This window comes from Papaver somniferum, chromosome 2 (assembly GCF_003573695.1).
Source record: "Papaver somniferum cultivar HN1 chromosome 2, ASM357369v1, whole genome shotgun sequence".
Classification (NCBI taxonomy): domain Eukaryota; kingdom Viridiplantae; phylum Streptophyta; class Magnoliopsida; order Ranunculales; family Papaveraceae; genus Papaver; species Papaver somniferum.
The window spans coordinates 216,261,548-216,273,797 of NC_039359.1; the positions used below are offsets into that span (position 1 = coordinate 216,261,548).

At 37.6% G+C, this 12,250-nt stretch overlaps 1 protein-coding gene across 1 annotated transcript; it reads right to left on the reverse strand.

Annotated features, from left to right (window-relative positions):
- Positions 1–5,846: 5,846 nt before the first annotated feature.
- Positions 5,847–6,920, reverse strand: LOC113350507 (chlorophyll a-b binding protein of LHCII type 1-like). The gene has a single exon (XM_026594660.1). It carries the CDS (start codon positions 6,851–6,853, stop codon positions 6,032–6,034), a length of 822 nt encoding a protein of 273 aa, XP_026450445.1. The 5' UTR covers positions 6,854–6,920; the 3' UTR covers positions 5,847–6,031.
- Between the last annotated feature and the right edge of the window lie 5,330 nt (positions 6,921–12,250).

Below are 12,250 nucleotides of genomic sequence, written 5' to 3' on the forward strand. Positions count from 1 at the left end.
CTGATGGCAGTGATGATGGTTGTAACTAAATGGAGATATTACCTGCTTGGTAACAAATTCACAATCTTCACAGACCACCAGAGTATCAAATACTTCATGGAGCAGAGGATTCATTCACTACTACAACAAAAATGGTTATCCAAACTATTGGGGTATGATTATTAATTGAAGTACAAGAAGGGGTCTGAGAACCAAGTAGAAGATGCCTTATCTAGAGTCCACCTTGGAGAGCAACCTTCATGCCGGAGTTTAATTCAACTACAACCTGAGTGGTTCACTGAAATTTATGAAAGCTATAAAGAAGATACTCTTGCAGAAGAGTTAATTCCCAAGTTAAATGTACAAGAAGGAGCACTGGAAGGTTATGCTTATCAGCAAGGGGTGTTGAGGTACAAATGAAGAATCTATATTGGAGAACATGGAGGATTAAGGCAGAAAGCCATTCTCTCCACTCATTCTTTACCCATTGGAGGGCATTCAGGAGCACAAGCCACATATCAAAGGGACAAGTTGTACTTTTTCTGGGTAGGAATGCACAATGATATCAAGACTTTTGTCGAAGCTTGTGATGTGTGCCAACATCATAAAGGTTTTAACACCATCCCAGCATGCCTACTTCAGCCACTGCCCATACCTGAGCAAGCATGGGAGCATATAAGTATTGACTTCATCTCTGGTATCCCAAAATCTGAAGGCAGGGAGGTTATATTGGTAGTGGTGGACAGACCACCAAGTTCATCCATTTCATTCCCTTGAGCCACCCCTATACTACAGCTTCAGTGAAAAAGGTATTTATTGACACTGCATTCAAACACCATGGTACAACACCAGTTTTCATACAATCTTAAAGCTCACACCATTTGAAGCCTTGTATGGACATGCACCACCACAGTTTGGGATATGTTCAACAACACAAGGGGTTCATCCTGATGTAGATGACTACATAGAGCAGAGACAATCCATGAAACAGCTACTGAAGGGAGCTTTAGAACAATCTCAACATATAATCAAAAGGCAAGCTGATAAGAAAAGGACAGAGAGGTCATTTGAAGTGGGAGACTAGGTATACTTAAGGTTACAACCATATAGACAGACTTCAGTCCAACTGAGAAGGAATTTGAAGCCATCAGCTAAATTCTTTGGGCAGATTGAAGTAAAAGTGGGGCAAGTGGCCTACAAACTGAAGTTACCAGCTGATTCCAAAATCCACCCAACCTTCCATGTATCACAGCTGAAACCCAAGCTAGGGAAGGGAACATTGCCACAAACAAATCTACCTCAGCTATCTAAAGGAGGAGAGATAAAGGTAAGACCCTTACAAGTACTGGATTCAAGATTTATCAAGAAGAATAACTGCTCAGTCAAGCAAGCATTGATTCAGTGGGAAGGAATTGAAAATTCTGAAGCTACTTGGGAGGACAAGCAATCTATAGAGGGGCAGTTTCCAAAGGTGATTCTTAAGGACAAGAATCTAAAAAAGGGAGAGCCTTTGTCATAAAATGACAATCCTAGGATGGGAAGATTATAGGCTACCTTTTTTAAGGGGCACCCAGCTGTTAAGGGCACCCCAGTTTAAGCCGCTACTTGTTCTTTTATTCTCGTTTTGTATTTCAGCTTAGCTAACTACCCTCGTGCTACTCACACGTTCTGTACTTGTGAGGGAGTGGGTATAAACCTTGTGGATTGGTCTCTTCTTGTCCTATGCAGAATTATTAATCTAAAATTGGTTTTCTCTTTCAAACTTCTTCTCTACCCATTCTAAATCTCTATCCTTAGAGATTTGAGTTATCTCTGTACTAATTTGTAGTGTATATCACTACAAAAAACTTATTGATGTCGCAGATTAATTGATCTCTCTGTACAAAAACTTTAAATGATGTTTCTGAATCTCAAAGCAGCCGTTGATTTTGTAGATATATGGTTTCGTATTTTTTATTTTCCCCATCAAATCTCTTCAGGTCAATCTTCATCATCATGAACCGGAGAAATAAAGATGAACCCAGACCTCAAAAGTTCATCTAAAACCTAAACACCACCACCACATCATCCCAACCTTCATCACCTCGAGAAACCACCACCACCTTCTTCTTCTTCACAGTCAGAAGTTGTGATTCACCAGCAACGAGGTAAAATTGATGGTTTATTTTATCATTATTTCCATCTCTTTACATCTAGTTTTAATTTAAATGGTTCGATTCTGATTTGATTTTGGTATTTTTAGGTTTGATTCTGATTTGATTTTTTTTTTTTTTTTTTGTGATTTAGAGGTTTTCTGATGATGATGATGATGATGTAAGAGTTATTAGAAGTTCAATTTGTTTATAATCAATGTTTTTTTTTTACTTATTTTTTGATCAATTAGATTTTAGGGTTTTAAATATTGTGATTTGTGTGTCTTGCAGATAGAAGTTCTAACATGAAAAAAGTGAAATTCGAGAAGATCCATTTCAGTTTGATTGAATATAAGATGCGTTCAACTCATCCGTGTGGGATTGAAGATAAAATGGGTTTGATTGTTCTGGTGAAGGTGACAGATGGTGCTGTGGAAACTCTGAAGAACTAGGGTTTGAATTAGAATATTATGATGGTCCTGGTGGTGTTTGAGTCTGCAATGGTGTATGCTCTGAAACTTGTATGGACTGAATCAAAGATTGTAGCTGTTGGTGATGGCTGAGCAGATACAAGCAGTTCAAGTTGGTGTTAGTGGTACTGGAATGTCTTCATTTGTTTCTTTTGTGTTTGTGAAGTACACTGCTACTGAAAACCTTCATTTGATGAGGTTGTGGTTAAAGAATATCATGTTCACATGTCTATGTGAATGTGTTTGCTTAATTCTCTTCTATGCAGGAGCAAGAATGCTTAGCTTTACGTGGTAATCAAGTATGGTAGATCGATATTCTCTTGGTGAAATGTTATATTTAATTAGTCTAGCTTTAGTTTTTGTTTAAAAATGTCATGAATTAACAACATAAAGCCTTGCTTGCATTTTCCATTAGTCAACTATGGTTAAGATTATTTCGTTCTGTAACTATTCTTTTTTAGCAATTAGGAGGGGTACATATTGCCTTCATTCTCAGAGTGTATAGGCTTGGTTATTGTTTTAGTCCACCACATAATAATTTACTAAAGTTTTCCTAGTGTATCGAGTCACTAGATTAAGATTTTGCTTGTTCGCTTGTCTCTTTTTGTATGTCTCTACTCTATTTAGTTTAAGTTTGACCTCTTTAGATTTCTTTCAAATTTGTAATGATGGAAGGCACATAGACGGGTGGACCTGAACTGGTAACTGTGATGTTGGTTGTTGCTGCAGGTAAAGAGAGCCGGTAATTGTTTCTGCGGTTGAACCAAGAAACTGAATAAGACATGGTGATGTTGCTTTGTGTGTTATTTTGCTCACAGTGGTAGCTTGTTATTATTTTTAGTATCTAGGAAACGAAGCTTGTTATAAATAAGGTATATGTTCTCCTCAGTTAATGGATAAGTTCCTTTGTACCGCAGAAGGATTCCCTCGCTTGCAAGAACTTTGTCAAGCTGTAGAAGCTTCACTGCAGGTATTGTTTCTCTCTTGTTGCATTGTTTCTTCATTTTGTGTTTCATAGATATGGATACGAAGTGTGCAAAAGAGAAACTGTCAATGATCTAAGTCCCTTGGGAGGCTAAGTTGTGCTGAATTATTAGGAGGCTTCTTATGTAAAATTGTTATTTTGTTTTATGATGTAGAGTCTTGGTTCTCGTCCTCTGAGAGCGCCTCCAGCAAGTAAGTGGTCGCAAACCTTCCAACAATCACCGTAACAGAGGAAACCTTAACGAGGTTGGGCTTTGGTATAGAATGTGCTGTTTGCAGCGAGAACTTGGTTATAAATGACAAAATGCAGGAATTGCCTTGCAAGCACTTGTTTCACCCTCTCTGTTTGATGCCATGGCTGGTTATTAGTCCCCTTAAATCACATTATAAACTTTAATTGATCCTCTTGTAAATTTTGTACTTAGGTGGTTTACCAGAATCTAAAATCTACTTTTATGTAATGGCAACAGGAAAAACATAACTCATGCCCAGTTTGCAGACATGAACTTCCTACAGATAATCAAGCGTATGAGAGCTGGAAAGAGAGTGAGAAAGAGGCTGAAAAAGCGAGAAGGGATACCACATATTCTGTATGTTGAGACTCAATTAACTTTAGATAATAAACAAACTTAGGTCTTTGTATAGAAGTTTACGGAATTTCCAAAAGCAATTTTAATAGATGTAGCAGAACCAAGAATGGTGTTACTATCAGAGTTTACTCTTGTTTATATAAAATCTTAAGATTCGATGACTGTTGAGATCTTAGACTGGTCGAAGTGTTTGAATGCTATCACATTTTGATGGTTTACATTTGAATGAATGCTGGTATATTTTGAATGCTGTGACCAATTAAATTTTTTTTTTCACAAATGAAAAATAACCACAACTGCTAGAAAAAGTCATCAAAGAAATGACAAACAACCCAAACCATAGTTGTCAACAAATTGACTTACAACACAAACAAAGTTGCCAAAGAATTAACATACAACTCTGACCATAGTTGTCAACAAATTTTCTACAACCCCAACAAGTGTAGTGTAGGAGTTATTTTTACAACCCATGTATGAGTTGTGTTAGGCATTAAGAGGAAATTTCGAAATACATTCACAACTGAAGCAAACATCGTACAAAATTTGAGGTGATTACGACTCTAACTGAAGTATTGTAAAGATTTGAGGACTTTCTACAACCCCCCATGCAACTTATCGATAAACGTCGTCGTAGACGTACGACAACTCTTTTCGGGAGTAGTTGATCACTGTTTTTCCCATAGTGACCCTATATCTTAACGCTCAGATACAAAGGAGTTAGTTCATGAGGAGACAAATAAAAATATCTAACATAAAAGAAAGAACTAAATGCAAAAGGAATAAACAGATAAATGTTCACCAACCAAAATCAATAATTAGTGAGGACAAAACATTCAGGAGAAATATCAGAGGAAGAAGCTAGAAGACAAGAAAAATAAGTGAAGAAAAAGTTGAGAATAATCAGATGAATAAGAGAAGATAAGGTTGAAGAAGAAACAGTTAGGAGGCGGCAAAGAAGATGAAATCAGAAGCGGAGCCAAGGATTGACTAACCCTGGCTCCAATCCCCCTAAAATTAAAATAATCACATTTTCACCCTTAGTTTTATCATATATTTAGGATTTAGCTCACCATTATTTAGTATTCAGCCCACTAAACTTCATTATATTTATAGATTTTTTTTAACCCCCTCTACATGAATGGCTGGTTCCGCCACTGGATTGAAGATCCAAAAGAGGGGTTCACAAGAGAAGAAGTCCTAACCCTAAGTTGGTCAACAACAACAACGGTCAGAGTCAAAGAGAGAGAAAAAACCTTGTTGCACTGGCTTGTGTCTCCCATTTTAGTTTTCTCATTATAGTCACTAAGTTTAAATTTTATTTCGTCAACAATCATACAAAATTTCGAATTCAGGTCACTGTTACCATTTACAAGGTTTTTAAGACCTTAATGAAGTTTGATTGTTAGTTACATGTCGCCAACAGCTTCATGGTGTGATTTGACATTCGATTTGGTATCCAAATATTGGTCGCCAAAGGATTAGAGTCGGAACCTCACAAAAATGAAACTACAAGACACTAGAAGTCAAACAAAGATTAGTTCAGGGCACGAAAAATCAATTCTCTTCTTTTCTTCTGAGCTTGTGTTCATTCTCTCTTAACACATCGAAAAAAAATGAAATTCAGGGTTCAAATATTTTAGCAACTCATCGCAGTATCGAGTTATAAATTGTAGTTAAATTCTAAATGCAAATTGAATCATGAAACCTTATTGCTCGATATTAAATTCATTGGTTAAAAATGAAATCAAATTACGGAAATAACCGCATAATTTAAAAGGTGTACTCTCAAGAATGTTTATTTACATCACTAAAACATAAAAAACTGCCTGGTAGAAATTTTACCACCTCATTAATGAATCGACAATAGCCTTGAAACTCATTTTCCGGGGGCAAAGTTTGTGGCGAAAGCCCATGCGTTGTTGCTAACAGGATCAGCAAGATGATCAGCCAAGTTTTCTAGAGGACCTTTACCGGTCACAATGGCTTGGACGAAGTATCCGAACATGGAAAACATTGCCAATCTTCCATTCTTTATCTCCTTCACCTTCAACTCAGCGAAAGCCTCTGGGTCATCAGCAAGTCCAAGAGGGTCGAAACTTCCACCGGGGTAAAGTGGGTCGACAATCTCCCCAAGTGGTCCGCCAGCAACACGGTAACCCTCCACTGCACCCATCAAGATAACTTGTGTAGCCCAAATAGCTAAAATGCTTTGAGCATGTACTAAGCTTGAGTTACCCAAGTAGTCCAATCCTCCCTCACTGAAAATTTGTGCTCCGGCTTTGAACCAAACGGCTTCACCGAATTTAACACCATTGCGTGAGAGCAATTCAGGAAAGATGCATCCTAGAGCTCCAAGCATTGCCCATCTACAGTGAATCACTTCAAGCTCACGGTTCTTAGCAAAAGTTTCCGGATCGGCAGAAAGCCCAGCAGTGTCCCAACCGTAATCACCAGGGAATTCACCGTTGAGATATGATGGAGACTCACCGGAAAAAGGTCCCAAGTACTTAACTCTGTCAGGACCATACCATGGACTGTTAGATGAAACTGCGGGTTTGGATGATTTAGCTGCTTTTGCCGGTGTCTTTTTCTGGAAGAGCATGGTAATTCTTCCTTCACCTTCTGGAATGGATGGAGTTAGCTTCACTGCCTTTCCAGCAAGAGAAGGAGAAGAGAGAGCCATCGTTGAAGCAGCCATTAAATGATTTGATGGAAAGAAGTGAAATGAGATGAATGAAAGTTTGATGAGTTTGTGTGTTGAGGCTGTTGATGTTGGGTTGTATTAATAGAGTTAACATCAAACGGTAACTTATCTTGGGATATCTGTATCCATACCGTGATTGGCTAAGATACTTCCATGGCTCTGGTCAACAGTTGAACAGTAGATACCCTTCCATCCACAAGTTTATGAAAATCAAAAGAATTTAACACCAGCCAGGTAAAATCAAACGGTAACTTATCCATCCACAAGTTTATAAAAATCAAAAGAATTTAACACCAGCCCAGGGAAAATCAAACGGTAACTTATCTTGGGATATCTGTATCCATATTGTAATAGGCTAACAAAGTCATGGCTCTCTTTCATCCACCAGCTGGTAAAAATCTAAGAGTTTCAACACCAACCAGGGAATACCCGACTTGTTGTTTTTTTTTAGATTTTTCCTGGACCATGTGAAAAGATAAGGTTAAACCATACTCATCCAAACAGCTGGCCTTTGTGTTTATTTGTAATATCGGCAACTTCAGGAATCATCCAGTAAAACAGAAGAACATGGTAACTACATAGTCACAAGATCGAGGATCAAAAAAAATATGCCTTCATCTGAAATCCAATTCATTTTCGTCCCGATTCGTCTCTATCTTTAAACATGCCTTCCTTGTGTGGAAATTTGAAGCAACGTTCACTAGAATGTGTTTAGAGTCTTTAGACTCTTAGACTACACTCATCCAAACAGCCTTGTGCTACAAGCTCAACTCCACAGTGTAATAATGCTGAACTCAAGAATTTTTTCTTTTTTTTTTTATCAGAAGAGAAAATTTATTCAAGAAAAAGAATGTACAAGGTTCTACAAGAAGTAGATAACGGAAAAGGAAAAAGAAAGCAGCAAGATTACACAAACAAGGTTTCCCAATTAGCCATCACAGAGAAAGCATAATTGATATGAAGTCTTCTACCAGCTGCATTTTCCCAAGAGAGTATTAAAGATTTAACTTCCACCTCCAAGTCTAAATCCGTTTTGCAAACATGATTTTGCTCAAAAGTACGTCTATTTCTTTCCGTCCAGAGAGTAAAAACAACTGCAGATGGTATTAGGCTCCAAACGTAATTTCCTGTATTTGAAAAAATTGTATGATGCCAACCAATTGCTAACATACTAAAACTTCTTGGAAGTACCCAGGACCATAAGCTACTTGGAATTGTTGCAGACCAAAGTTTATGCGCAATTTTACAGTGGAGAAAAATATGATCATGCGACTCCGTATCATCACCACATAGGATACACGAGTTATTAAAGTCTACCCCTTTAGCTTGTAGTATATCAATTGTGTTCAGCTTCTCATGCACAATACACCAAACTAGAAAGTTAATCTTAGGTGGGATTGACTCCTTCCAAATAAACTGATAAGGAAAATCTGCGATACCAGAGTCTTCCATCAATTTAGCATAAAGGGTTTTGACGCTAAATAAACCTGAGTTATCAAGGATCCATCTCCTATTATCTTGTAAGGCATCTAAGACTGGCGGTTCATCACCAATCCTAAGCATCAGGTCGGCAAAGAGATTTACCTCTGATTCTGTTAAATTGCGTTTAAAATTAAAACACTAGTTCCTTTCCGAGGAGATCACCTCTGCGAGCTTAATGTTCTTGTTGTCAGAAATCTTAAAAAGAGACGGGAACATAGCAGCCAACGATATGTCGCCACACCAAACATCATTCCAGAATGAAATATCCTTTCCTGAGTGAATACTAAGCACTGAGTTAAGGCTTACCAGATTAGGAGTCTCCGCGATTGTTTTCCAACAAAAAACTCCATGAGAAGAATTAACCTTTTTAGGTACCCAGCAGGAGAACGTATCACCATACTTGTCACGGATAGTCTTATACCATAACCTGTTTTTCTCTTTACCAAACCTCCAACACCATTTAGCAAGCATTGCCAAATTCATCAATCTCAAATTACAGACACCCAGACCCCCTTTCTCTTTAACAACACATACTAAGTTCCAATTTATTAGATGTGAAACTTTTGAATGAGCACCATGATCCCATAAAAAATTTCTCATTTTATGCTCTAAAATTTTAATAACAGAAACATAAGCTTTGAAAAGAGAAAAATAGTAAATAGGCAGAGAACTAAGGATGCATTTAAGAAGGGCTAGCTTACCTCCTTTAGAAATTGAAATCTGCCTCCAAGTTGATAGTCTCTCCTCAAATTTTTCAATTATGGGGTCCCATATATGTTTGGAAGTTGCCTTATCTCCAAGAGACATTCCAAGATATAAGAAAGGAAGGTTATCAGTAGCGCAGCCAAATTCCGAAGCCCAAACAGATAACTCAGGCACATCACCAATTGCAATGAGTCTAGTTTTTGAAGTATTAACCTTGAGACCTCCAATATATTCAAAACACTTGAGAGCCGAAAAAAGATTATGAAGTTCCTGTTTGCTATTATCTACGAAGAAGATAGTGTCATCAGCAAAATGCAAATGATTTACGATAATACTTGAAGAAGTCACTGAGAAGCCACTGAAGAGGCTCAGTTGTGAGGATCTGTCCATGTATCTTGGGAAACCTTCCATGGAAATATTGAAGAGGAGAGGAGAAACTGGACAACCTTGTCTTACACCCCTCGAACTAGTGAAGTAGCCAAAAGAAGAACCATTGATTAGCAATGAAAAAGTTGATGTAGAATAACAAAACTTCAGCCATTTACACAGTTTTCTACCAAAACCCATTTGATGAAGGATGAACTCCAGATATTTCCAATTTATCCTGTCAAAAGCTTTTTCTAGATCAATTTTACAAATTATCCCTGCTTTGCCAGGACGTAGTCTAGAATCCACAAGCTCATTGGCGATCAAAGTACCATCTATGATTTGTCTTCCTTCTATATAAGCACATTGAACCGGGGAGATAAGTTTATCCATTACCAGCTTGAGTCTTTGCGATAATTTTGTAAACACTAGTTAAGAGACAAATAGGCCTGCAATCCTGGATTTTCTCGATGTAGTCTTTCTTTGGAACCAAAGTGATAAATGTGGAGTTGTGCTTGTTGTAAATTTTGTATGTAGAACAAAACTCATTTACAATATTCATTATATCATCTTTCAGAAAACTCCAACCTTTACTAAAAAAGATGATTGGGAAACCATCTGGACCTGGAGCTTTGTTATTTCCCAATTCTTGGATAGCATTCATTACTTCTTCTTCAGTGAGGTCAGCTTCTAAAATATCACTTTCCTGGGAATTTATTTTATCAAAAGTAATATTTTCAAGATCAGGTCTAATTACCTCTTCTTCAGTGAATAAAGTGCTGTAGTACTCCACAATATGTTCCTGGAGAATCTGCTTGTCATCCACCAACATACCATTGATGTAAAGCTGTTTGATTCTATTGTGTCTCCTTCTTGCTGAAGCCTTCCTCATAAAAAAATGAGTGTTTATATCACCTTCTTGCAGCCACTGAGTTTTTGATTTAATCTTCCAAGAGACCTCATCCATGTGTATTGTTTTTTCGAATTCAGTCTTCCAGGATAGAAAATTGTTGATTTCCTCCTCAGATAGAATGTTTTCTTCAGCAATACTATCAAGAGATTGTATTTCCGACAAGATATCACTAAGTCTGGTGTTTGTGTGCTTGAAAACTTCCTTGTTCCATCGTCTTATCTCCACTTTTAAAGCTCTAAGTTTCATCCAGAGTGCATAACTTGGAGAACCTGCAAAATCAAAAGACAACCACCAATTTTCTAGCAATTGTAAGAAACCTATCTCCAAAAACCACATTACTTCAAATCTGAAAGGACTAGGGACCCAACTAGGATCAGAAATATCAAGAAGAATAGGAATATGATCAGAAGTAGGTCTGGCTTTGGCTAGTTGAGAGATGAAAGGGAAATGGGTTTCAAATGAAGGGGAGATGAGAAATCTATCAAGTCTGCACATCACAGGGTTTGCTTGTCCATTTGACCAAGTGTATCTTGCACCCTTAAGAGGGAGGTCAATTATATCATGTTGATCAATGAAAATATTGAACTGAGTCATGCTTGTTGTAATCCTGGTGCAATTCTTTTTTCATCACACTTTTTGATAGTGTTGAAATACCCCCCAATGCACCAAGGTAAATCCCATAATCTACAAGCATTGTCTAATTCCTCCCAGAATTCAGTCCTCTCCACTGGATTATTTGGACCGTAAACGTTTGTCAACATCCACTTGAAGTTATCCGCTTTGTTTGTGCAGGAGATAGACAGGGTAAAAATCTCCCACAAGTGAATCATTTATCTCGACAAAATCTTTATCCCATGTGATTAACATACCTCCTGAACTGCCAACAGATTGTTGAAAGGTCCATCCCACATTAGAATAACCACAGATTTGCTTTATATCGAATTTAGTATACTGCATCATCTTGGTTTCTTGTAACATGATGATCGGATATTTGAAAAGCTGTATCATCTTGTGGATGATAGTTCTTCTAATGGGAGAGTTAAGGCCTCTCACGTTCCATCTTAGGATTGAGAGATTCATAAAGAACTGAATTGACCCCTTTTTTTAACAACTCTCTTAGTAACAGGTGAGATAATGTCAACCACCGTGACTCCTAGTCTTTTACACTCTGTTTTTAACTTCTTTGGTACCAATTGTTGTGATTCTGTAGTATCTTGGTCTATAGAAGAGCAATCATCTGATGTCTCACCTGATATCGGCTCAAAACCTGGAGGGAATGAGGGTGTGTTTGTTGATGAATTTTTCAGATGAATCCTCTTCATATGGAGGCCATAAAAGAGTCTTCTAATAACAACATTGGAGGACTTCTTAGCTTAAGCTCATGCGTAGAAACATCCTTTACTCCTGTAATCTGGATTGTTGTTTGGACAGCAAAGTCTTCTTCAAGTAAAGACTTTGTCGGTAAGATAGGAATAGGTTTCATAATTGGACCAGAGGTTGAAATCATATTGAATAAGAATTTGTTATAATGATTTGGCATAGAATTAAAACCTATTCCCATATGTACTCCAAGATGAAACAGACGTTGTACTTCTCTAGTTATCCAGTTAGGGACAACAAATCTGTAAGGGTGCATGAACTCTATCGAATTATTCAAGAATTTGATGACTGTTGTTGGTCTTCTCACATGGATTTGTGGGTAAGAGTTGTAGATTTCGGGATTGTGGGCTGTTTGGATTGTGGGTGTAGGACTGGGAATAAAAGTAGAGCTAGGGTTTGGTACTAGAGGTTGTGAAGTTATGATAGCAACAGACGAATCCATTTTTTCCATGGATGTGGGTATATCATAGACTGGATCTGCGGCAGTTTCTATGGATACTTTGAAAGAAGGTATTGGTGGCAATTGTGATGATACATCAATGTCC

Bases quoted from the DNA above. Each gene is read 5' to 3' on its own strand.
- LOC113350507 (XM_026594660.1), bottom strand. From the start codon at position 6,853: ATGGCTGCTTCAACGATGGCTCTCTCTTCTCCTTCTCTTGCTGGAAAG.